Source organism: Aplidium turbinatum, chromosome 18 (assembly GCF_918807975.1).
Source record: "Aplidium turbinatum chromosome 18, kaAplTurb1.1, whole genome shotgun sequence".
NCBI classification, from domain to species: Eukaryota; Metazoa; Chordata; class Ascidiacea; order Aplousobranchia; family Polyclinidae; genus Aplidium; species Aplidium turbinatum.
In genome coordinates this window covers 555221-581525 of record NC_137489.1, presented here as the reverse complement: position 1 = coordinate 581525, position 26305 = coordinate 555221, and the positions used below count along the sequence as shown (strand labels likewise).

General features: G+C 42.8%; 1 protein-coding gene across 3 annotated transcripts; it reads left to right on the top strand.

Annotated features, from left to right (window-relative positions):
* Window positions 1-1752: 1752 nt before the first annotated feature.
* Window positions 1753-23386, top strand: LOC145787857 (CLIP-associating protein 1-like). Of its 3 annotated transcripts, XM_082599689.1 has the most exons (38): window positions 1753-1929; window positions 2262-2402; window positions 3718-3796; window positions 4176-4279; window positions 4889-5056; window positions 5739-5836; window positions 6292-6362; window positions 6803-6922; window positions 7047-7136; window positions 7345-7496; window positions 7979-8124; window positions 8496-8631; window positions 8922-9052; window positions 10540-10617; window positions 12245-12333; window positions 12515-12569; window positions 13532-13590; window positions 14053-14187; window positions 14407-14502; window positions 14715-14822; window positions 15014-15205; window positions 15523-15611; window positions 15813-15913; window positions 16305-16442; window positions 16906-16969; window positions 17139-17150; window positions 17666-17829; window positions 17898-17976; window positions 18067-18210; window positions 18437-18574; window positions 18976-19064; window positions 19737-19851; window positions 20073-20175; window positions 20343-20536; window positions 20626-20754; window positions 21057-21266; window positions 22221-22340; window positions 22893-23386. In XM_082599689.1, exons 1-38 carry the CDS (start codon window positions 1891-1893, stop codon window positions 22953-22955), a joined length of 4239 nt encoding a protein of 1412 aa, XP_082455815.1. In that variant the 5' UTR covers window positions 1753-1890; the 3' UTR covers window positions 22956-23386. The 3 variants fall into 3 exon arrangements, with proteins under 3 accessions (XP_082455815.1, XP_082455817.1, XP_082455816.1); XM_082599691.1 differs by lacking the exon at window positions 14053-14187; XM_082599690.1 differs by lacking the exon at window positions 17139-17150.
* The last annotated feature ends 2919 nt before the right edge of the window (window positions 23387-26305 follow it).

Sequence of the window (26305 nt, the reverse complement as noted above, 5' to 3'; positions counted from 1 at the left end):
CCTAATTCGTACCCTGAAAAAATCGGGACAAAAATTATAAAAAAAGCCAAAATAGCACACAGATCGAAGTTTCCGCTTAACCCTAACTTTAAAATGTTTGCGGAAACTCCGATTATTAGCGACTTCGGCTTTGTTGCGATAAGCGACTTCGGCTTTGTGCTATTTTTCTCTCGATCTTTTCAGGGTCAGAGTTGCCAATTTGGCATATTTTATGCCAAATTCCACAAATTTGGCCTTATTTAAAGTGGTTTGGCATCGAAAAACGCTGTTTGGCATATACGTCATAGTTTGGCATATTTTTGGCCTTTTTATTGTTGTTGGCATCAGGGATGCCAGGTTGGCATTTTTAATGCCAAATTTCACAAATTTAGCATTTTTTTATGTTGTTTGGCATGAAAAAATCCTGTTTAGCATTTTTTCAAAATTCTTTTTTCTGAAGAATACTCTCAAGAATGAAGATAGCTAGGTTGTGCAATTGCAGCAAGTGTAGGCTGAGCTTTGTTGCAGTTTTATCCATTTTTATGGTCCATTTTTTACCGAATCCATTACTTATTAATGAAGGAACCTTCGATTTTGCAGCGTTTTGCCTATTTGCAGAGATGTACGTATGCGCCGCAAATTCTACGCCGCATACATGCGGCGTAGACTTTTTGTTTGCGCTAACGCTTGCGGCCACATTTTTTTGGATAGTTTGTGCTTGAGGCTACGCCATAAAGTTTTCGCGGTTTTTTAGCGCATAGCGTCAACGCATACTTTTTAATGTCTTAGTTGTTGTTTTTTTGTCAAACTGCGAAATGTTGACGTCTTGCAATTGCCCATTGTTCTAGTGTTGTGTCACAGTGTGAACAGTTACGTAATTTAAAATTGGCAAATTCCAACAATGTTTACGAACTAGGGTGAACTCCTGGTGAGATTCCGTCACGGAGATGAACTGCGGATGTAACGTTTTGTTAAAGCAGAGAAGATTGAAAGCGATGACTTGCCATTAAACAGAATCACTTGAGGAAAGCTGCCGGTGAAAGGTTATTTGAGTAAAAAATGATCTATCAAAATTATCTCGGTGCACAACAAGTGAGCCTTTTTTAAGAGACGCAAATGTTATGTGAGAATTGCATTTTGTAGAAAGCTAAAACAATGGAAATTCATTCGGGTCCCTACAATATAAACAAAACACAAAAATTAAAGAACATAATAAATACAATGAAATAACAAAAACAAAGCAACATAAAGACTGTGCGCAGATGATATGTTTTAGGATTAGGAGTGATTACTGTACAAATTTTTTAAGAAACATTTATATTTAAATTTGAAAGTACCGTACTGTAAGATGTTTCTTTTAGTTCTTTTGGTATTTGATTTCATAATAACACTCCATTGAAACATAGCATCTTCTTACCAAAGTTTGATTTTATAGATGGCAAATATAAATCATCTAAGGGTGACCACTCACCGGTGCCTTTCTCTCGGTCGCCTTTCCTTCTGCAACTATGCCCACCCAACTTATGACACCCTGGGTAGAGGTGAGCGGTGTTCATCAACAACCAGCTTAAACCGGGTGTCGAACCAGGCTTGTATAATTGGAAAGCCGACGCCTTGTCCGCTGCGTCATTCCACTGATGGCCTGAAGTTTATCCTGGGCCCTGGCAACACAGGTTATTCAAAATGCATAGCCTAGTGAATATCCATTTGGTTTCAAGATTCTGAATTGTGTTGCAAAGGTTTAACCTTATGCTTTCCTTTTGCAGAAAGCAATCCTTGTTTCTCATAGCCTGTAGGCTGTAGCCTAACTTACAAGTCAAAGATGAGATGAATTCTTGCCTGTTCAAGGTGGCAAGATTGTGGTGTAAATGATATAAATCTTTGAAGAATCTTTCAGCCCACTAGCCTGATATGAACCAAGATGAAGCATTTCTTCTTGTTTGTGAACAGGTTTGAAATTTATCATGCTACTGCTACTCTGCTACTACTGCTAATTTATCATGCTACTGCTACTACTCTGATTATCATGCTACTCTGTTGTTGAGTGGCTGTTATTACTCTGGCAATTATAAAGTGCTGAATGCATTAAATGACTAGTTTATCTTATTTTCCAACATTTAGGCAAAGTTGTGGGTTTCCGAGTTAACGAGCAAATATGTAAATTAAGTCAGCACAGGAGGTGCTGTTGGTGAACTTGTATGGCAACTTCAGATAATGAACAAGACATTGAAGAGAAATAGACAACATGGAAAGTTTTGTGAATTATCTCTGTACTTTTATAGGATATGAAAAAGCGCATTACCGGTGGTCATCGATTCATTGAGTTCCTCGCATCACCAGACGGTGACTTGTCACATTGGAATAATGTGGAAAGCCTCGTTAGTTCAATCACTGTCTTCTGGATCAGCTCAAGTAACTTTAAGGTGAAACAAATAATTTAATAGAAGTAATTCAGTAGTTCCTGCTTATTATGCCCATCTCGGGACCAGACGACTTTGGGCTTATGAAGCGGGGGACAAATTTCTGCCACTCTTATATGCATAACTGAATATGGCCGACTGAACTATGGCTTCAAGTTGCTAAATCTGTCAACTGTGCACAACCACCAGTTCCCGAAAATTATGTTTTTTGCAAGTTGTGGCAGCAACGAGCCGTGTTTTGCAAGACCCAGTGAAATGAGATGTGGCAGTGAAGAATGTGGAAACGGTTTGTAACGAAACATTGGAATTAAGAACTGAGTTAGCAGCATAATAGTATAAAATCGTAAATGAAATAACAAATTGGGCTTATAATATTAAGTGGGTTTTTTATTACAGAAATGAAATGAATGGTTAATTCTGACTAGACCAAATTGGGGTTAATAAGCGGGTGGGCCTATTTTACTGTGGGTTTAATAAGAGGCACTACTGCATTAGCATTGTTGTTTTGGTCAGCTTGCTAAAATTCAGTTGGAGTGGTTTATTTTATTTATTATACAGAACGTTGTATTTTACCTTTAGTTAATTATTATTTTTTATCATGACGGTGAACAGATGATCAGATTTGATCAGCTATGACCTTCCTGTGTTTTGCCCAGAAATGTTATTGTTGCTGCACTGTAGACCAGTGGACAGTGGTTTTCAACCTTTTTGGTGGAACGGAACCCAATGAAACATTCCAAAAGCTCGAGGAACCCGAGTTCAATAATTTAATTGCCTTAAAATGAAAAAAACATCGTTTGATTAATAAAAATTAAATCAAAACACTCATGTTTAGATTTATTTATGTACAATAAAAATACAAATTGTAAAAAAATTACATTTATTCTCATAAAAAATTCAATGAGAAACTTAAGCCTGTTGTTTCTTGCACAAGCTGACCTAACCTAAGCAATATTTGATTATATAATTTAAACAATATAATATGCATATAATAATAAAATAGACTCGCGGATTTGAATGTAAACTGGCAGAACCCCTAGGGGAACCTTGGGGTTCCGCGGAACCCTGGTTGAATGCCACTGCTGTAGACTTACAAAATTTATACAATAGTTTGAGTTTCGGATTTAGCAGCATGGTTACTTCACAATGTAGATTTTAACGACCTGTTTTAACCGAATGCTGCGAGTTCGCTGTGGTAATAATGAATTGCACTAGCTTTAGGAACACAGTTCCCTGATGTGCTATGACGATTACATTGTGAAGTTACGGTACATAACTTGCTTTGAATTGTGGTTCTAATTCAACTTGTCTTGTGTAGGTTGTCTTATTAGGTCTGGATATTCTTAGCTTGCTGGTTGAACGTTTACAAAAGAAGTTTCAAGTCTACTACAGTGTTGGTAAGTTGTGTAATGGGTGTAATCTTTTCTTTTGCGCCATTGAGTTAGATGGTTTTACCTGTGCTCGAAAAGTTACAAACCAACACTTGATCTCTGAAAAGTAGGCCTTGTACTAGGTCTCGTTTTGCCTGCTTTGTCGTTTAAAACGGAAATCACACTGAATTGGAAAGCAGGGCGAGATTTTCAGGTCAAGATCAGCGCAGTAGAACTTCCTGGGCCGATCACCGATTGTGCAATTGCATGGTTTACATGCAAGACAAAGTTGACCACTGACCAGTGACCAGCTACTGGTTTGAACAATTTCAATAGTGCTGACGTGTCGTTTGCGGAGTAGCGTATTATTTTATTGATTTGAATATATTATATATATACCTGCCAGTGGAGAATGCTTTGGTGGATCGGCTGGGTGATCAGAGAGATCAGGTCCGGGATGCTACCATCACTCTCCTCATGAACATCATGGATGTCTCAGCCACTCCTCAGGTCGGTTGTGCTCTCTTTGCTCAGTTGCTCAGTTGAACCAAGTTGATCTTTGGTTTGCTGAACTGTGCTTCATCAATGATGACGTTTTGATACGTCATTGATGATGAGGTTTTATAATATTTCAAAATTTTTCTAAAGTTGCTTTTTTCATAGTAATCGTGGAGTAATTTGCTTCGTTTGCCTTTGATCGTCATAATCGGCGACGGGTTGATCGTCGACCATTCTTGTGCGGCTCCTGATCGAAGCGACATGATTCTTGTAACAATCAGGTCATGTCAGCTGTTTATAGATCGAAGTTGACACATCATTAATCACATGCAGATTTTGCGTGGATTGTCACTGCGATGCTGACCAAGACAACAAAATCCGTCATTTTTACATTGATTCGACGTCTGCCGACCTCGAATCAATGTAAAAATGACGGATGTTGCTGTCTGGGGAATGATCGGAAATTCGTTGACTTTGGAAACTCTATTTTCCTGACCGACCACTGGTTATCACAAATCGTAGCAATGCTGTTGATGCAACCGAACTTTACATTGATATAACGGCCGTGATAATACGCTGTTTTTATTTCGAAGCCATTTTATTCGAGTCCGTTATTTGCAGTATTTGTTTGATCGGATGACGTCATCTTTCTCCCACAAGGCCTGGCGGGTGCGTGAAGGCGTTTGCCGCCTCCTGGTGGCCACAATGAACCGATTCGGCGCCAGATCGTTGGTTTTAAGCAAAATACTACCGCACCTGTGCAAGCTTGTCGCAGACCCGAATGAAAAGGTGGGAACAATTCACTTTGATTTTGCTGCAGACGGATTGGTTTTATTAAAAGTCAATAGTGTACACTCTTTTGCAATACCTCAATTTTTTAAACGTTGCCAACCAGTATGGAGTATGTATCATATAATTCAGGATTACTCAACTAACTTTGACAACTTAGGTCCAGTTTGACAAGTTGAATATTTTTAGTGATCCGGTGAATAAGAATAAGTAATGTCACAGTGTCACACGCAACCACGAAAGTTAAACTATCAGTCTATTTAAAGAGACCCTGAAACTTGGCAATAAGGTTATTCTTCCAAAGCTGTAGGTCCACCATTAACACCCAAAGGGTCCGGATTCGGACCGTGGTCCGCTAGTTGAGTAGCAATAATTTATAAGAACCTTCAACCAAAACATAATTATTCTATCTCATGATTTGTATTTCAGATGTGTAGGCGTTAGTGCTTGCATTAAATTACCAAAACTTTGTTATAATTAGTTGAAGGGAAAGAATTACAAACAAGGCAATGCTATCCTAAGACTTGGTTGTATGTGGGAAATTTCTACAGGCCTCGCCGCACGCATAGTTCCTTACTGTGAATAGCTCAATTGTCAATTTCTTGGTTCAACCAAATCCTGGTATATAAGCGATTGTATGTTGGCGCTGACTTCTAATCGTCGCGTTTCTCTCTTGTCTTAGACGCGCGATGAAGCAGTGTCAGCAATAGTAGCGATGTACCGGCATGTTGGTGACAAGGTTCGACAGGATGTAGCGAAAAAGGGACTTCCCCCCTCCAGGTGAGTTTCACCACGAGGCTAGCCGTGTGTTGATTGTGCAACGAGTTATATGCCAGGGGTGGCGAACCACTGACCTGCGCATCACAAAGTGACTGGTCACAGATTTTCATCGACCCACTTGTCTTTTTAACAATAAGTAAAGAACAAATGTTTTACTAAATATTTGTATTAAAAATTTAACAACTTGCCGAATTGTCATATGACAGTGCGACACAATATAGGCGTACTAGTGCATCATAATGACAAGTAACTGGCTGCTCAGTGCTTATATTGTAAAACTATTGTCATCTTGATTGTTAGCAAATAATTTCCGTGTTTGCATCCTTTGAAACATACAGTGCCAAAGATAAAAGGTGTAGCTAGTGCCAGAAAAGATAATACTCCTGATGAACAGCCAACTTATCAGTATTCGGCTTGGAATATTATTGTTATCACTGATGTGCCAACTTTTACAGACTGCAAGCTTTGTACGATAAGTTTGATGTCCTGCTTCAATCCGGGGACATGGCGGCTGCTTTGGGAACGGGTGAGTGGAAGTTTGTGATGCGACATCTGCGTTGTGTGGCAACTTGGGACGTCACCACCGGCCACTGTGTCTCCACGACTCGACAACAAACAAGTGAAGAAATGGCCGTACACTCAAGGCTGGCGGGAGCTAGCAGAGCAGATAATGAGCTTATCATCACGAAAAGTCGGCCTTGTTCATCGGTCTTACCATTAAAATCAAATGTGAAATAAACATTCTTTACCTTATTATCTTCAAGAGAAGTCTTGACAAGACGCGTGTTCTTAATAAGGCACCGAACCAGCGTCCTTCAAACATCGTGCTGGCGCTGTCGGCCACGCAGCCAACTTAATTGTTCTAATAAAATACGAGAAGCAGGTTCAATATACCATTGTTGTATATTCACCTTTATTTCTGTTCTCATGGCCACCACTGACTTCTGTCAACCTTCTACTTTCCAGAGTCACTGGCGAGCTCTCCAGGGAGCTTTGAATCCGGGTATTCTTCCTCATCTGTTGGGATGCTGCCTCTCCCAGCATCCTCCACCACCACCAGCAGATCCACATCTTCAATAAACGATGGTAACGATTGGAAGTTCAAACAATAAGTTGAAAACTATTCTTATTGTCGACTGTGGTTCCAACCATCTTTCATCCTTTCAGTTTTTGACGAGCCTTGGATTTCACTTGTTTTGTCTTCCATCAGGTTCTTCCGGGGCTTTGGCATCATTGCAACCTTATAAGTCGGTACTTCCCCCAAAGTCACCCACGTCATCCGGCACCCGGGCCAATGCAGGTTCGTTGTCGTGCAATGCGTGGCGAGCTTTCAATAAAATGTTGTTTTCACTGTACAGCGCAGTCAACTTCAACTTCTACGCAGAAGAAAATTTTTTCAATTTTTTTTTGTTTATTTCCGCTCCTTCATAAGTTGCTAGTTTGGTTAAAACCTGTTCCGGACATCTTTTGCAGCCGGTCGCATCTCTAATTGTTTTGTTCCAATTCAGGAGCTGTTGATGAGGAGTCATTCATCCGTGACTTCAATCACAATCTTCCTCCTGTTCGCATCCACGGAGCGCGGGATGTTGACGAGCAGATGACTCGCATCCAGACGATCCTCTCTGATGAGAAGAAGGATTGGGAGGAGAGGATGAAAGCGGTGAGGATGCAAACAATGAAATTGTCAGCTTGACATTTTTGTTGAAGAAACAAAATTGCTGAGACTTGGTTGTTGTTGCAACTTTAGGTTTCCATTCGATAGATTTTTTACAGAACAAATTCTACTTTAAAAAGACGTGAATTACGCTTTTCGACGCTATACAACATTTATGCTGCTTGTTTGTTTAATTTTTAAATAACGAATTGGTCGTCGCATTTTTTTAATATTAAGATTTGTTCGGCTGTCGTCAGACACATTGTGCCTTTGCTCGGCTATTGTCATGCACATTGTGTCGTGAATTGCAGACGTCACATATTTCATAATTATCTCATCAAGTCACGTTCAAAAATCGATCATTCTCATTCTCCCTGTAAATATGATTTTAATGAGCGACGAAATATATTTCTCAAGTAGCACATCACTCATCAAGGTCATGTCCTGGTTGCGTTGTGCTGCTTCCGGTGAATTCCATCTGTTTTCAGTTGAAAGCTCTCCGTGCTGTGGCTTTGTCTGGAGGGATAGAGCACGATTCGTTTCATCAGCATCTGCGTCTCATGGATCCGGGACTCCTCCTCAACTTGAAGGATCTTCGCTCTCAAGTAGTGAAGGAGACTACAGTCACCATCGGGTGGGGTTGAAATGTGGTCAATCACAATTTTTCTGCCATGGCTGACAGACTACTGTCAGATTATAGCATCACTATAGACGACAATTGATGGTTTTATTCATGGAAATGTTCTACAACACAGTAGAAAACGAAGTTGTATCGTTTAGTTTGTTAGTCTTCAATGTCTACAATCCCATCCTGCCCAATGTCTAGCTCGCTAGCATTTCAGCCTTGCATTATTTTTCCTTGTTCATTTTTACATTCTCATGGCATTGGTGCTTCCTCTTCCATGAGTGAAACTAACGGCCAAACGGAATCTCATCATTTGAAGGGAAAGATCTTTGGTGAGACTCCACCTGAAACAATCTTATTTATTTTGAAATATATTTCAGATTTTTATCTTCTATTCTAAAGAATCGATTCGATCCTTCCGCGTCTTGCCTCATGCCTTCCTTGTTTGGCCTCGTCCCCAACGCAGCTAAGGTCATGTCAACATCCGGGATACTTGCCATACGTACTCTATTGAAGGTGAGGTTTTGTTTGCTGCAATGAATGCATCGTGATTTTGGTGAGGACTCTCTAAAGCGAGACGCAAAGCATTTCAACTTGCAGAAATTTTCCTGCTACTCGGAATTAGATTGGGAAGCCAAAAACTAGACCAAGCTTTGGTGTGTGGGTGTGTACTTCAAGATGTGGGTGTGTTTATCACGTTGGAGGAAGTATTGATCTGTGCGTTGTGTCAAATTTTCCTTACCCCTGCAAAGTCATTAACGTAAACTGTGTTTGACTTTGTACTGATCGTATTATATGCATTCCAGCACACTCACTCATCTCGTCTGATCCCCATCATCACAAACTACTGCTCCTCCAAGAGTACAACCACACGGAGACAATCGTTCGCATCCCTTGTTGTCATCTTCCAACATTGGCCGACGCATTTACTAAAAAAGTATGATAGATATGTTTGGATACGAAAGTACGATAATGCGTGTTATGTAAATGTGCATTAAAATATTCACATATAAGTATGAAACTAGGCGACAGAAAGTTCAACATCGCTTACTCAGACACGAATGTGAAAAATTAAGTCGAAAGTTTTGGTTCCTGTGGAACTCTCATGAGAAATAAAATAAATGTGAAACAAATTAATTGACAGCAGCAAATACTACCGTGTTTACAGTTGCATGTTTAGTTGTTGCATATTTACAGCCGCTAACATGCAACTTCTTGTTCAACGAAATTTTGGCGTTTCGTGGACAGGGTTTTCAAACTTTTCCATTGAAGCCCCGGATTTGCTCTTGAGTAGATGATTTGAACGTTATTGCCCGTATGTGACAATGTGATCTTTAATTACGCTTGTGTTTGTGAAAAGATCACTTTCTAGTCTACTCACTAACGTTTGGTCGCGTGACGGTCCGTGTCATGCAAACAAATGAATTTATGGACAACATTAAACAAACGAGGAAAGTGTCTTCCCAGATGAAACTGCCAAGAAGAATGTTGTTTCCCGAGTTGTAGTTCCTATTAGTCTGATGTTTGCTTGTACTCTGCTGGAGCAACTAAGTGGATATGAAACTATGATCGAAATAAACTGACGCCATTCTCATGATCCACAATACAATGTATCGCGTCACTATATGACTCCCGAGCTCTGCTTGGTGGGATTGAGTCCTGGGCTGGGTTTGTGGTGTGTACCGTCGATGAATGTAAAATACGTGGAGACGGCCGCTGCTAATCGTAGAAGTATATTTTTCTTGGGCGGCACATTTAGCTACCTGTCAATCAAAGGCATTTCAGGCTTAGTTGCATAAATCCAAGCTAATCCGCAGAAGTCATAAGATTAAGACTTGACTGAAAGTTTCGATGACGCTGCTTTCATTGGCCAATCAAAAGCCGGGAGATTTCAAAACTATTTTATTGAAATATCTGCTTTTGTCTTCCCACTTTTGAGTGGTCTCATGTTATGATCATTGTCACTTCACAAGGGGTCGTGTGCATCACTGTATTTGTGAAGACAATTTTACAAAGCTCTTGTCTTATCTTTGTACAATCACACACTCCGCTCCGCTAAGTCAGCCCATCTATCAATAGCTGCCGCTCACAATGCGCGCAACGCAGTGAGTTATTTGTTCAATGTAAATATTAACAAGAAGTTTTTGTACATTCAATTAGCAAACATTTGCTCAACTATCTTGTCAGGTTATGAAGATGTTTGGTTAGACGTGGCTCAGCGATGTCAGGAATAGCCGCACTGTTGAAGCTAAGCTGCTGTTTATTTTGATTGTGTTTGAAATTTCAATTTAGAGAACTTAGAATAGATAGTTGGTGTCGTTATTGCGTAGATGGTTGTGCGTGTTATAGAAGTCTGGTTGTACAAACTGACTACTAGGCTCATCAGAACATGCATGGCTTGTTGAACGATTTATTCCCCGGCAGACACGCCTCCTTGCTGGGGGAATCCGTTCAACGAGGAATAAATGACGCTGATCCCGAAACCAGGGAAGAGTCCAGAAAGTAAGTCCTGGTGGTTTCATCACTTTATTCTTCATCCTAGGTGATCAATATGACGATTACTCCTCGTCTTCAAGGATGATGGTCTTTGCATAGACCAGTGGTTCCCAACCTGGGGGTAAATTACCCCGGGGGATAATTTTCCTTTTTTGAAGGGTAACGAGACCCGATTTAGAAACAATGAAGCAAGTGAAGGTTGTGAACTTTATAAAAGCGAAGAAATTGAACAGCTGTCTTTTCAAAGAACTGTGCAAGAAGATGGGAGAAATATACGAAGCATTACAGTACCACACAGAAGAACGATGGATCTCGTGGCAAAGTGATAACCCGCCTGGTCGAACTTCGTGAGGCTGTCCATGTTTTTCTGGTAGAAAAGAAGTCCGACTTGGCTGAATACTTCTCTAACCAACAGTAGATTTCCCAACTGTGCTACCTGGCTGATATCTTTGGTAAATTGAACAAACACAATCTTTTAATTCAAGGCAAGAATGTAACTGTGATCGACACCAAAGTAGCCGTAGCAGCACTTATCGCAAACGTTAAACTCTGCAACAAGCGAGTTGGAAGAGGCACAGTTTCAGACGCTTGACATGTATCTCGGAGGCAATGGACTTGTTGACAGAGGCGTTGAAGGAGAACATACCTGACCACTTAGGCCAGCTAGCCAATAAGATGGACAACTACTTTCCGAATTTGGACACGGCTAGTCTCCAATGGTGCACTGATCCCTTCACATGTGATGACAGCTGATGTCTTTCCGACCAAAGAAGAATTTATCACTCTCCGAATGAATGAAGCGACGCGTTGAAACTTGATTTCAAGGGAAAGGCTTAGAACCCTTCTGGTTCAGCAGACTCCAGGACGCACCAACATTAGCGACACGGGCATTAAATATCCTGACATCTTTTTCAACAACGTTACGCTGCGAACAAGAATTTTCAACTGTCTTGGAAATGAAGACAAAGAAGCGCAGTCGCCTGAATGTCGAAAGTGACGCAAGAATTGCCTTCAGTACCACAAAGCCCAGGATCACAAAGCTGGCGGCTGAAGTCCAGGCTCAACCTTCGCATTGAATGTTTACCGCGCATTGTTATCTTGTATTCAGTATAATATTGTATTGCATTTTTGTTGTCATAACTAGCCTTTTGAAATGCATAGCAATAAACACTTTTGTTTTTAAAAATTGATCGTGGGGGTAATTGGCTCACTTCAGGGTGGAGATTAGGGTAACAGCCAAAAAAATGTTGGGAACCACTGGCATAGACGTTAACAGAAAAATCTTAAATAAAATTTTTATATTATAACTATGTACTGTCTGGTATGTACGCTTCCATTATAACCTGGTATGGAACTCTGACTGAAACTCTGGACTAACTTTTTATGTATTGAGGGCTTTTCGGCTCCTGTCTTAATGGATTGGTTTCTGATTGAGGTTCTGTTGTATGCTTAGGTTGTGTGTTGAATCAACGACTGTGCATTCCCTGATCACCCTGCTAACAATGTTTGATGCCAACGTTCCTTGTGAACGTTATGCTGCTTGTCTTCGTTTCTTGGAGCACAAGCAGTGGATTCGGTGTTGCACATGACATGTGGCTCATTGCATCGTAATAATCAATTCCTTCCCACCCAGGGCGTGGCGCGGTCTCCACCAGCACTTTCCCACCGAGGCCGATCGTGTCTTCAGCTGCCTGAACGCCTCACAACAGAAGCTCATCAAAGGTATCACGTCACTGAGCTGTGATTGGTGCTTCCATTATGACGTTGACTTTTCACCAGCGCGCTCTGTATTTATAATTTGTCTCTTTGTTCTATTTCACGCAGTGCTAGAAAGGTAATCATCTGTTTTGTATCGCTTTATGTGTTTGTGACGTAATAATGTGAACAATGTGGTTGTCTTCAGGCGACTTTCCTGCGAATCCACCAATCGATACCTTGCCTAGCAGCGCTGCCAGGAAGTAAGATGGTCTTTGTGTGGACATTATAACTTTGTGACTTTTGTAGAAAGTTTGATATTCATGGTTTAAGTGGATGGTATGCGTAGCATTGATGCGCCACCGTTTTGTTTGGTACATTTTGAGGCAGAAATCCAATCTTAGGTTGCGTTCGCTTTCAGTTAATTTCCTGCTCTACAATTTCTCAGTTCGTTTAATCCGCCACTTAACCCTCAAGAATATGTTGTTCCTTTGACTTGGCATTTGTAAAATACTTTGATTTAACTTCACAATGTAGATTCTAACGATCTGTATTAGCCTGATGCTGCGAGTTCGCTGTGGTAATAGCGAATTACACTAGCTTTCGGAACACAGTTCCCTGGTCATGTGCTGTGACGAATGCACATGACGAACTTTGATTTAATATCTGCATACGTTAAATCAATGTAAAAACAACGGATTTTGTTGTCTGGGTTGTTGCGTGCCACCTGTACGATTGTGTGACGTCATAGTTAGTCAACACGGAAAACTTCTAATTGTCGGAGGAATGAAAGGGTTGCTTTGGAAGCCCGTACGAAACCAAAAATCATTCGTTGTCCCTCAACTTGATGCTCTGACTTCATATCAAACGCAAGGATACACGTTTCGCATAATGCAAAGCCAAAAGTAAAAGTAGTTCGTAAGGCTGTTGTATGAGACAGGGCTCGGGTAAAGCAAAGGCAATGCCGATAAAAGGTCTAAACCACTCCCGGCAATCGGCATGCTATGCGAACCTGCAGAGAAGTAATTTCAAAGTTGAAGGCGAGGTTCACAGTTCTATAGTGCAGGACTTGAACGTCTAGTCGGCTTTTGGATCTTTCATCAATTCCCTTAGAAACGACGCGCCAGTTTCACTGCAACTTCAACAGATTGTTACAGTTGCACGTCTTGTCATAATTTGTAGCTTTATCAACTTGTGACATTTCACTTTGTTGACCATTTTCCAGGAAATCCCAACCGAACATAACAACAACAATCGGCAGGCCTCGTAGGTTGGTTGCTAAGGGTAAGTCTACCTGATGACGTAACAATCTCTTGTGTGGTTCTTACCCGTGATTTGGAGTAAAGCTACTTTGTTTGTGCGATGCGAACAGGTTCAGCGTTGCCTGTGCCCTGATTCTCAAAATTAAATACCAATTTGTTCTGTGTTAACTTGAAGTCTGGTATTATTATATGTCGTATCCAGGCTTCCCTGTGGTTGAAGATTTTGATTAAGTGGACGGAAAGACAAGGAAGCCAATCTTCGTATCCACCTTCAGACCTGCCTTTACGTGTCCTGCCAAAGACACAGCCGCATACTCTTGAGCGGCGTCGAACCGGCGCCCTTTCGATTGCCGTTCCAGCACTCTCACCACTCGGCTATGCAACCGACGTGTGAACTTGTCCATGGTTATCGCCCTAGAAAGTAAAATTACGTGTCGACTGTGTTGAGCTTTCCAACCCATTCAGCCATGAGTTGTGCTTCTAGCCCCACCCAGCGCTGGACTGCGTCCTCTCGGCTCCTCCACGAACAGTCACTTCCTGAGATCCCGCTCGGACATCGATCCAGCATCAGCGAGGAGATCCCAGATAAAAGCAATGGCATCCGGGTATATCGGCTTTGGTGAGTCCACATCGTCACACCAGGTGGCGCTGGCGATCAGCCAAAGTTGGATAAATGTTTCAGATCTATTTGTTCTTCAACATCGGACTTTTGTTTAAAACTTAAAACACATCACTCGCAGCATAAAAATAAAAATCCCAGGATTTCAATTTCTGGTTAAATAAAAAACGAAACATCAAGATGCAGCAAATACAAATAAAACGACATTGAAATTCATAGGTCAGCCAAGGAGGATGATACCTCGCTCTTCAGCTTCAAGCAGCCTGGCTACAACTGATAGAGGAAGGCATATGAAGAGATCTACCACTTCACAACGTAAGCAGCGATCAACGTATGATGGAAAGTGTGTTTTGTGTCTTTCCAAAGTATTCTCAGTGCCAGAAAAGTTGTTTTCTTAAGAAGCAACACAAAAATCTCTCAGCTCTGACATGGCAACGCTATTTCACACTAATCAGCATTCAATCCTAACCCGACTCCGCTGAGTGCCGGCTACTTTCATGAATTAATTCAATTTGTGCTATCTTCAGCTGGAAGCCGCTCCAGTTCACCTGGATCCTCCAGCAGAGGACTTTTGCTTGCATCCGGAGGAGCACGGACATCAACTTCCGGTGGGCCTGAAAGAAGTAGCACAACAGGTGATGATAATTTTGCATCACTTCCAAGTAGCAGATACTGGTTGATGTTGACGAGGCGTTTGTGTCGCTCAATTTGTGTCTGGGCGTTTGTGTCGCTCAGCGAGGCACTTAGAGTTGAGTAGTAACGTACAGTTGCGTAACATCTGTCACTTTGAATTTAACCCGTATAATCAACCTGGACTTTGTTTTAGACTTCGATCCTGTTTTCACGGCATGGGAAAACGCCCCTCGAACCCCGCATTCATCCCCCACAAGAAAGTCAAGAATTCCAGTTTCAACTTCTCGAAGCGCCTCCCGGGCCGGTTCCAGGCTCGGATCGAGGGCGGGATCCCAAGTGGGCTCCCCCACCGGAAGTCGTAGCGGTAGCCCTCCACGCTACAGAGGTAAGTGAATCATGATGTCATTGTTAGTGGGGCTTATGTGAGTCACTCACTCTGTCATTGTGATTGCTTCATTTGTGGTTGAGGTGATGCGCTCCAGTGCTTGTGCTCGGGAAAGTTTGGTAGCACCCGCTTTGTTCATCTTGGTTGCTTTCGATTTGCTTTTTCTGCCTCCACTGAGAATACAAAGTGATCGTTTGGATGAAGTTTCACTGAAACCAAACTTTTTGTGCCAACTCCATTGTTAAGCGGCTTCGAGCAATCCACCAACACAACTCTATGTCTTCCCTATTGTGTCGTAACAAACATGTCATTCACAGGCCGGTCGTCATCCAGCCTTCAGTCCGCCCCCCCAATGAGGGTGCTCCCCAAAGGGCGGGAGGGAGAAATGGCCCTCAATGACGCATTGGTGAGTGGTAGGCCCTACGACAGCCACTTCTATTTGGTTTAAAGTTTCAAACGTTATCAGTTGAATAGAGTAGCGATAAATCCTCCCTATCATAATGACGTGCTGAGATAACAATACGCTTTTTGACCGTTGTGCTCATGAAAGTAACTGACCGGATCATTGTTCTGATGGTGATAACAGTGCCTTCTGATGACCTTTCAGCTTCGGAAGCTCAACACAAGAGACGTAGCCGCATCATCCGACGACGATATGTCCGACACATCGAGCATGTGCTCTGGAATGTCCTCCAACTACGTCACCAGGTGGGTGGGTTGGAAAGCACAATTTCTAGCTAACATATGGGTGAACCTCGTATCGAAGCTTTCCACTTCTGCACAGAGTAAATGGATGAGAGATGCGTATGTGCTTCATCTCAGCTGCTGCACATGTAAACATGAGTCAGGACATGCAATTAAACATGAACGCCTACAATTTCGAGTTGTATGGCTTCCTCAATAATATGTGGAGCTGAAGAATTATATTCTTCCTGCCAACTTGAAGAATCGTTTGTCGATGTGCCCGACTCGATGGCGATGGCAACCTTTGCTTATCGTGCTGTGTTGCGTTGCAATAGCTTCAGTTCCGTAATAATCGCTCTCTTCGCTGACCTTGGTTTGATGGCAGGCTTCATCATCTATTTGTTTTCTTTCGCAGAGACGGCGCGCAACGTCACCGAGGCGTCACTGATGACGTGGCAGCTATTTTACAATTGTGTCAGAGTACGTCATGGAGTGAACGCAAGGAAGGATTGATATCTCTGCATGACCTCATTGTCGAGAGGAAAGATTTCGAGTGAGTTGCTGAGTTTTGACAGGAGGAAGTTCCTCCAGGACTTCCTGGCATAGGAGGAGCTGAGACGCGTGTCAGAGCTGTCATGCTCAACAATGCCACCTGTCCTGTCGGCTCTTGTTGTCGATCATGCTTCTCCGTCTTGTGTGATTCTCATTGCCGCGGATGTGCGTTGGGACCCACAAGTTTCTTACAACGCATCATACTCGAATTCGACCTCGCAATTTGTAACAACTGACTCCGGGTGCTTCAAAGTTATTTCAATTCCTCCTTCCTGGTTCTCCAACTGGTCGTCCTCTCAGCTTCATCAACTCCCACTATTCAAAGAGTCATGGTGGTGTTTCTTTGAAATTATTTCAAGCAATGTTTCAATAATTTACCGTTGAATTGATAGTTTTGCTCCAGAAGATGGAGGTTACACTCCACGTCGCATCCGTGTTAAGCTCACATCAACACATTATTTCAGTGTCCCGCAGCTGAAGAAGATGCTGGAAATATTCAACCGCATGTTTGCCGATCCCCATGGCAAGGTGAACATCATTCACTCGTTCTGCAAAGTGTTGCCCTTTTGAAATCTAATTTTATTTTTAATTAATTTCTCAGTTACGTTGATTGATCCAAGTTTTATTCCAGTTTGATCTGTAGCGTTCAATGGCGACATTGCTTACGAAACTTACAAATCTTTTTATGTTGATTCAGGGAAAGAATCGGGTAATTGCTTGTTATCACAGCTTCCAGTTTATCTTATGTTAATTTTACATTGGCTGGCATTTGTTTTGCAACTTTTGAACATTTAAATCACCCATTGGCAGTTTCGTTTAAAGCTGAAAAATAAGCGAAATTGTGGCTGGGATTCGAATCCGCCACCCACCGCTCTCAAGAAGATGCAACGCACGGATCCTTCACGTTCCCTCTTCTCGATGCTCACCTTCGTGCTGTGTGATACTTATGACGTCACGTTTCGTGTTGGATTATTTTTGTGACATCATTCATTCACTTGTGTCATCTGAACATCATACTCTTCATCATTCATCATCATCACAGCCATTTGTATGTTACATGACTGTTTCTTTGTTCTGAAGAGTTTCCTCATTCTTAGTTGCCATTTGATGTTCAGTCTGTTGTCCATCAGTCTATTAAATTGAGATGTGAGAGCTGCCGAGATCTCCGGATGGTGCATGGAGGTTTAAAATGAATGTTATCACTGTTATCTATCTTCCCTCTAGGTCTTTAGCTTGTTCATCGAGATCCTTCCACACTTCATCCACAACTACCATGAGCAGACGGAGGAGTGGTTGTATGTCCTCCTCACTCAACTCCTCAAGAAGATGGGATCTGATCTTCTTGGATCCGTACAAGCGAAGACCCTCAAAGCATTACAGATAGCCAGGTACAATAGTCCTCCTGGAGGTATGATCTGTGATCCATTGTGGTGTTGATCTCTTCTATCCTCCACAGAGACACTTACCCGACTCACCTTCAGTTCAACGTGCTCTCAAGATATGTCATCGATCAGACCCAGCGGCCCAACTTGAAGGTGGGTTCCTTGTTGGAACTTGGGAGGATCACGACATCGTTACCATTATGCAACGTTGAATCAATGTAACAGGAAATAATGTCTCCTCAGGTGAAGGTGGCTCTCCTTCACTTTCTCCTGGAGTTGGTATCCTTCATGGAGCCGAGCGAAATCATCAACAGCAGCGATACCAGGCTCGCCTTGTCCCGCATCATCAGCTGGACCACCGAACCGAAAAGCCATGACGTCAGAAAGGTCAGTGACGTCACCCCGTTCTAGCACGCTCGAATGCTCACTCGTTTTCAATGTGAACATTTTAATGTATTCTGGCTTACCGCTGGTGGTAGCTTACAAAATGTTTAACAATGATCATCTTCCATCAAAACCAGGTTAATGTATGTAAACGTTGTGATGCATTATGACCTCGTCGTCTTGTCACAAACACCTGCGTCAGTTCTTTAGTTGATGACGTACTTTCCAGTCAGCGGAGATGGTTGTCATGGCGATATTTGAACGGAATGCTCCTTGCTTTACGATGATGCTCCGTGTTCTCCCGAAGACGTTTCAAGATGGAGCGATGAAGATCCTGCAGGGATACAGGCAGTCCCATGTTTCCACGGTATGTGGTCTCTCCTAGCTAACCAACCAGGCAGCCGCAACCTCCCTCGTGCACTTTCACAATCCTTGGACTTGATATTGTTGGCACTTGATTGTGTAAAGGAATGTGACTACTTCACCTCATGTGCTTTCTCGGACTTAATCCTGATATAATGCCGTGTGGTTGCTTGGTTTTATCTGTCTATGGTCAAAGAAAATCACCTTTCTACCAAAATTGTATTTATCCTGATAGTTTCGCATTCTTGTGGTGGATTTAAACCACAGACACTGGCCCAATCACCGAAATTATTGTTGCTGTAAAGTTTTTGTCAGTCCTTGAAGAAATGCTGCCGCCAACTCTGGGCCTCGAACCATTGTCGTGTGATCACAGCTGACACGAGTTGATCCGGTACTTGTTTGCAGCCATCCTCCCTCGACCCAACAAGAAGAGTCAGTGCTCCCCCAACGTTGAAGACATCATCCGAGGAGAGTGTTGGGAAGCTGACACCACGGTAAGCAAACTTCATCTCTGAACGAAACTTGTTGGACCCCCCTGAGATGACGCCGCCTAGCTCCATTCTCGTATTCGCTTCATCAGAAATATTTCCATGTTTTATATTTGACACTGACGTCATGCGCTGGGAGCCTCAAATGACTTCAATAAGCCACCCTACGTCATAGCTCCCTGCCAGGCAGCACCCTGCGTAATGCGTGTCCTCCAGTTCTGATAATGACATAAGGTTTGAGTTGTGCCCCCCCCCCACCCCTAAACTAGACCTGACCTGCAGCACACATTAACTTAATCAGTCCCCGCGGTTATTGATAACTTGTTTGTTCCGTTCTCCACCTGTTCCGTGTGCTCCACTTGTGTGCCGTGTGCTCCACTTGTGTGCCGTGCGCCCCACTTGTGTGCCGTGCGCCCCACTTGTGTGCCGTGTGCCCCACTTGTGTGCCGTGTGCTCCACTTGTGTGCCGTGCGCCCCACTTGTGTGCCGTGCGCCCCACATGTGTGCCATGTGCCCCACTTGTGTGCCGTGTGCTCAACTTCCAATGGCAACACTTCTATCTCTTGTGCTTCAATCTTTGGTTTCTTTTTTGGGACGACACATTGCAGCACCAGCAAACATTATAGTGACGTCACAGTTTGCTTTGAATGATGCAGTGTTCTCTTTTGCACCGTCTAGCGGGAGCGTGAACGATGATTCCATGGACAGAGACAAGATCGCTGAGAACTTTCGCGACATCACGGCGGGGATAGAGATGCTTCGCTTGGACAGCAGCAACGACGACGTGACCAAGGTGTGGGCGTTAGGCCATCCGATCGATCTTTGTGCCCTGGTTGACATTGAAGTCCGATGTAGTTTCCATTATTTATAAATTTAACCGCTCGGCTACCAAGCTTGGCGTCAGCGACGTTGAAATGATGTATAAAAATAACCACCCTGACGGAGCAGTCGTCATGCATTGCCGCCATGAAGATGACCGCTGACGTCACAATGGTTTTCAACTTTTCATTGCAGGAAGGACCATCGCGTTTGGAAGCCTCCTCTGATCTAAACGTATCCGAACTCTCGTCCTCCCATGCGGAACAACCAGGTGTGAGTGATGGAGCGTTCATCGAAGGCAGGTTGCTCACATTATTGCATGATACTTGACTATGTTGAGCAGTACCCCATAGTGAAACTCTTTATGTCTGAGATCAGAGGTTCCTGATTCCTGAAAGTTAATAATTAATTGGTTTTCTTTGGTTGCAATGCTCACATTTCATTCTTTAATTGTTCTTCCTCCAGAACAACGCAGTGAGATAGCTGCCGTCGCCACTGCCTTCTCGGACGAGAAAGACAAGAAGCGCCCCATAGATGACCTCACCGCTCTGTTACGTGGTGGTGATGTCATTGATGACGTAGGTGCTTCCCAGCAACAATGGAATCAACACTTTCCCGCCATTTTGTCCGGGGTCATGGACGCGATGTCTACTGGGAGGGTGAGTGTCTGTGACTTACAATAGAAGAATGACGCCACTCATAGATTTGCGCTGTGGAGCAGCCGTGTAGCAACTATGACGTTGTTCAGGACGAGGTGCGCGTCTCCGCCTTCCGAGCGATGAAGAGTATGTTGCGCCATCTACCGGACAGACTAACCAGCCACGCAGAGACGGTGATCATCCACGTTCTTCAAGCGCATGCTGACTCGTCCGAAGAGGTGAGGACTGATGATAGTCCCGTGGCTGTTCGCCTGGTATCATGTCGCATTGTTGCTAGCGGAGACAGATTATTGCTTGTTTCATCACCATGACAAGCATGCATAACAACCATGTTGCGTTTTGTTTATCAAGATTGTGGTCGTCACATGCAATTGTCTGCCGCGTTATGAATTTGTGAGACAAAATTTTTCATTGAAAAGCCACCGGCGACTTCGTATGTTTCGATCAAACTCATTTATTTGATGCAAACTTCTCTTCCACTAAAACACACCGTCAAATTAGTGGCAGCTCTTAAATGCAGGTGGCCGCTGCTGCTGAAGAATGCGCTGACGCGTTTTGCTCTCTTCTGCCGCCAGTGTTAACCATACAAGTACTGAGCCCGCTCACTGGAGGGGGCGATAGCGGCGCAGTGCAAGCTTGCCTCAAGTTGCTAACTGACGCCATTAGCCGATCAACGTCTGAAGAATTGACCAATCAGATCATTTCTAACCTGGTTCCAGGGTTACTTCAGGTCAGACTGGATCACTTTTGTGTTACGTCATACGCAGTTTTGTTATAAACGGTTGACCGCTTCAAACACGATGTGTTGCTGTAGTCCGATGCTTGGCGCTGAGAGCAGGCGCGAATCTTTTTTTAGGGGGGGGGGGGGGGGCAGAAAATTTAAAAATCAATTAAAAAGAAAGAAAAAGCTAAACAGATATGAACAATGATACTACCGACATATACGATATGCTAGAAAATAGACATTAAAACAACCATTTTCATCAATTGTGATGCCGAGGGACTAATATCAGCTGTTTAGAAGCATATCAAACCATTTGATGCAGAAACATACAATTTTTCACAAAATTTCGGGGGGGCCCGGCCCCCCCCCCCATAAATCCGCGCCTGGTTGAGAGTATTAAATAATTTATCTGCTACGAGCGCTGTACAATTAACCTGTCACGCCGGAAGGACTGTGCAGGCTGCAACTGCGCAGGCTTCACTGTCGACATCCAGACCTGGTCCGGCTGCTTCAGTGGAACTGTGTCGGATTCAAACTCAAACCTGCTTCAAGAAGTTGCATCATTGCGCTTCGGGGTCATCATCATCAAGTTCCTTCCTCTCGTCGAGGGTTGGAAGCAATGAGGCGCCAAGTTTCTCTGTTGTGAGATTTTTCTACTGCAGTTTTGTAATTAAGTCCTGACTAGTCTTCAATATCATTAGTCCAAATTCTTGGTGGTCTGCCCCTATTTCGTTTGCCGTTTATTTTTCCTTCTAGTAGTAGTCTTTGAATAGAATTATTGCGAATCATGCGGCCAAAATATTTCAATTTTCTTGGTTTAATTGTTTGTAGAATTTCCATGTTTTCCATGCTTTGGGGTAGCAGGCTGTTAATTGCGTCTTCCTTCCCTTGGGTAGCGCAAGTCCCAGCATGGCACCCCTTCTGTCCCCCCCCCATTTAATTTGTTGCGCTTTCCCATAGTGCTTCGACCATACCAGCAGCGGTCTGAGGAAAGGAGCTGTCTTCTGTCTTGTCGCCTTGCACGGCATGGTCGGGGATGAGAGACTGCGTCAGCACCTGGTTGGATTGCCTGGAGGGAAGGTAAGATGTTGTGTGCGAACCTGTCAGTTCTCACCTTTGTATCGCGCCATGTTGTTTGCTGTCGTGCTGCATCTACTGTCCAAGTCTGAAATGTATCAGATACCAACATAACATAAGAGCAAATAATTACAATATAGACTAGAGCTTCGTTGGAGGGTTTGTCTATCATTATAAGCAATAAGCATACAAAGCCGAGTGACGTAATCAGATTTAACATATTTCGAAAATGTTTGGTATAAAATTTGTTTCAATGTAGTTTTTGTTTTCTGTAAATGTTCAAAATAATCGTGAACAAGATAAATCTGGTTGTTACTCTGCTTCGTGCGCTCATGGTTACAACATGGGTTGGTACTTCTTGATGTTTGCATTCATCGTCAGTCCTATTGTCATCACCAGCACTATTCTTCTTTAACAATTGAATGTGATTATTACAACATAGATGATCTCATAGCAATGTTCATGCCGCACATTGACGTTGTAGTAACGTTGCGTCAGGTTCTAACGGCAGTTAGAAGCAAACGGATGTCGCCCTGACCTAATGTTTTGTTGCAGATGAAGTTGCTGCAGTTGTACATCAAACGATCTCAACCAACCTCTGACCCCGGAGACGCCTAATTTTGATCCCCTCAAAATAAGAGTCTTTCTCAATCCCTGCTTTCTTCCGTTGGTTGTTGCGTAATATGCAGATAATGTCGCTTTGCGTTGTTTATTGGTTTCCTCTCTGCCTTGCTTGCCAACTGTGACGTCACTATGGAGATTGACAACTACGTAACTATTGATGATGCAATGTAGCTTATCGCTTCGCTTTTTTGACAGTACATTTTAGCAGTAATCGCATATAACTAATAACTATGCTACGTCATGGCGACGTCACGACGACGTCGAATCAGTATCTTTTGTTCCATTCGACTTGTAGCCTACCTGGTTGCATGGCAGGCGTGACACTGGGAGGTTGGAACCCGTCCAGTTTACATCCATCATCTTATTTATAAATATCTTGAGATTTCTATTTGAGTTGTGTAAACATGATCTCATCCGCCACCTTCCTTGTGGGTGTTTCAAAGTTTTATGCAGGCGATGGAAAGCCAGACAGGGTAGCTTCGTTCCAGAGCTGCCATGTAGGCCTATTCCAACCAGTAGTAGGTTGAACCCTCAAGAATGACAGTTAGCACTTTGTTTCTTCACGCCGCATTCGTCAGCCGGTAATGAACCCAACCCCACTTGTCCACTTGCTTTCACCACTCCAGAATTTTAATAGAACACGGAAATATTTTACCACAATTTGCATGGCTCTGCGACGTCGTGTTTTTTTAGAAGGCATTTGAGAATTGGATTTTTGCATTGAGCACTTTTTGTAGTGTTTAGTCGTAGCCCACAGTAATGAATGTTTAAAACACATAAAGTAAATATGCGGTTACCTGTGAATTCAAGGTTCACGAGGTGTTTATAAGCTCTGACCTACTGATAAAAACTTCAACATTATTTTACAAACTTTGCACCGAGCGAGGCGACTACTTTGAAATTGAACTGAGAATTTAGCTCGTCCAATTTATTACACCCTAGGTGTTGAAGTGACGAGGTTGTATGGTTGGAAAGCGAACGCCTTGTCCGCTGCGCCACCGCCATAGCATAGATAAGAAAGGAGAATGTACAAAAAGCAGATCAATAGTTCAGGCTTGCCTAATCACCCAACCTAGGCCTACTTTGTCAGAATTAAGTAACTTTGCCAATGAAAACAGAGCAACATCACTCCACCGTGGAGACTGAAAGTGACTACAAACAGAAATCCTCTTAGTTATCCTGCTAAGTTTTCAGTTTGTGTTGTCTGGTGTTCCTCAGTAGCATGGACGTGGCTGTTTCGAACGCCCCAAGAGCACACCAACCCGCTTTCCAGGAGACCAGACCCCGATGCAACACTTCCAACCCCACTGCCAACAAAAACCAATGGCCACTGTTTCCATTTTTACAAGTTAAAATACGACACCCTACACAGTTACAACAAGTAGCCTGTTAGTTCACAGAAATATAAGCAGGGCTGGATTTCAGCCGGAAGCTCGATCAAAAAGTTGACTTGTCCGGAAGGCGGTTCCGGAAGCTCAAATATTTTATGCTCTTACAACGCTTTGCCCTGTTCAGAGTAGCGTTAAGATGGTGTTTGTAATTTTTATCATTCATTTTATCCGTTATTGTGCAGCCTTGAGGCAGCTTGACTGTCCCAGCGCCACGCCCTGAGGTTTACACTTCGATGTTTTATTGAGCCACCTTATTACGTTACTAATAATAATAATAATCGTGTTTTTATTTGCGCCCATTCAGGGGTGCCGGAACGACTTTTGACTGGGGGGGCAAGATTACGAAAAAAGGGCACTTTTGTTGATTAAAAGGCCAATTTTTTTTCAAGTTTTAAGATAAGATATAGCGATAATACTAATCTATCAGCTCACTATGTATTGAGTAATGATAGCTTACAAGTGTCCGGTATACAAAGAAGGGCATCATGCTATATTATAATGATGTAACCTACTGTCAAGCCTTAAAGCAGCCTGCGGCCATGGCCGCTAAGTAGTGCTTGAATGACCACCGGTGCTACCTTCTCAATCGGCCAAGTTTGGCCGCCGGTCTCTTCTATAGCCAATTGTTTAATTTCGCAATAGAATGATCGTGGATTAACTGTCGAAAATATGTAGTATCAAAGAGTGACGCAAAATTAGGTCAGCACGTCATAATCGCCACTGTTGCATTGTACGGGAATATTTGTTATTGATGGAATATATCCATCTGCGATCACCAGCGCTGCAGCCTAAGTCTTGCTTGTAATTCCCGACGTTTATTTTAACAAAGTCCTAATCCGAAGTGCTAATATCCATCGGCTGGCAATATTGTCGTTTTTATGTCGATTCGATGTTGTCCGACATTGAATCGTTGTTAAAAAGGAGAACTACAGTAGGTTAGTTGACATCCGAGGGGAAAACATTTTTTGATCATATTTTGCAAAAATTATGTTTCTTTTAGTAATGTCCTTCACATCATTGAAATACTTATTTTATTACCTTGCCGTCATCGTCAACACATGTCGAACGTTGTTTTTCGTTGCTAAAAAAAATTCTAGGGGAGTGGCGAACTTGTTTGAAATCAGCCACATTGGAGACACTCGTGCGAGTGTCGTTAGATGGTCCCGCAGTACTGGATTACAATCCCGATAAAGCAGTTATTGCGTAGCACAACGATTCTATTGCAGGACGTCGCCCAGGCCCAGACTTCAACAACGCTAAGTTTTCATTTTAGCATTGTTGCAAGTTTAATTCTATTTAGCCTACTTGTGCTATCGTTATTTTTATTTTGTATTTTGGCCTCCAAGCATGCAGATTTGGCCGCCGAGAAGGAGCTCCCGGTAGGCCACGATGGCTGCCGAAAAAAAAACGAGTTTTAAGGCCTGTAGGCCTACTGTGTTGCAAAGTTTTGTGCCGTAAAATATTATTTTGGGGCAAAAATGAAAGATTATAATTAGGCTAAAAGCGAATAGCAGAAACTGTTATATTGCAAAATGTGCAGTAGCTTAGGCTACATGACTTTAAAAGGGCAATAAGAACAGTCTTATTCCGTGACCTATTGGGCAAGATCCTCACATAGGCTAAGTACACCGTGGAAGTTCAGTGCCGTTAAAGTCTTGAACCTTATTAGAACAATGTCTTTGAGCTATGTTCAGTGTCGAAAGTTTTACGACTTGGCTTCGGCTTCTTATAAAACTTTCAATGCTGGACGGTTAAGTGTTGTCCTAAAATTACCAGGGAATTGGGTGAATGTGTAGCGGCTGTTGAAGTGCAGTTGTTGAAAATCAGAAGGGTACTGAACAGTGAACACACGTTGGGTAGCCTCGAGTTTCTGCACAGTTAATGGCGTCTGGAATGATTTCCCAGCACTCGTCGAACATTTCAGGTCCCAAATCAAGACAATTCTAAGAAAAA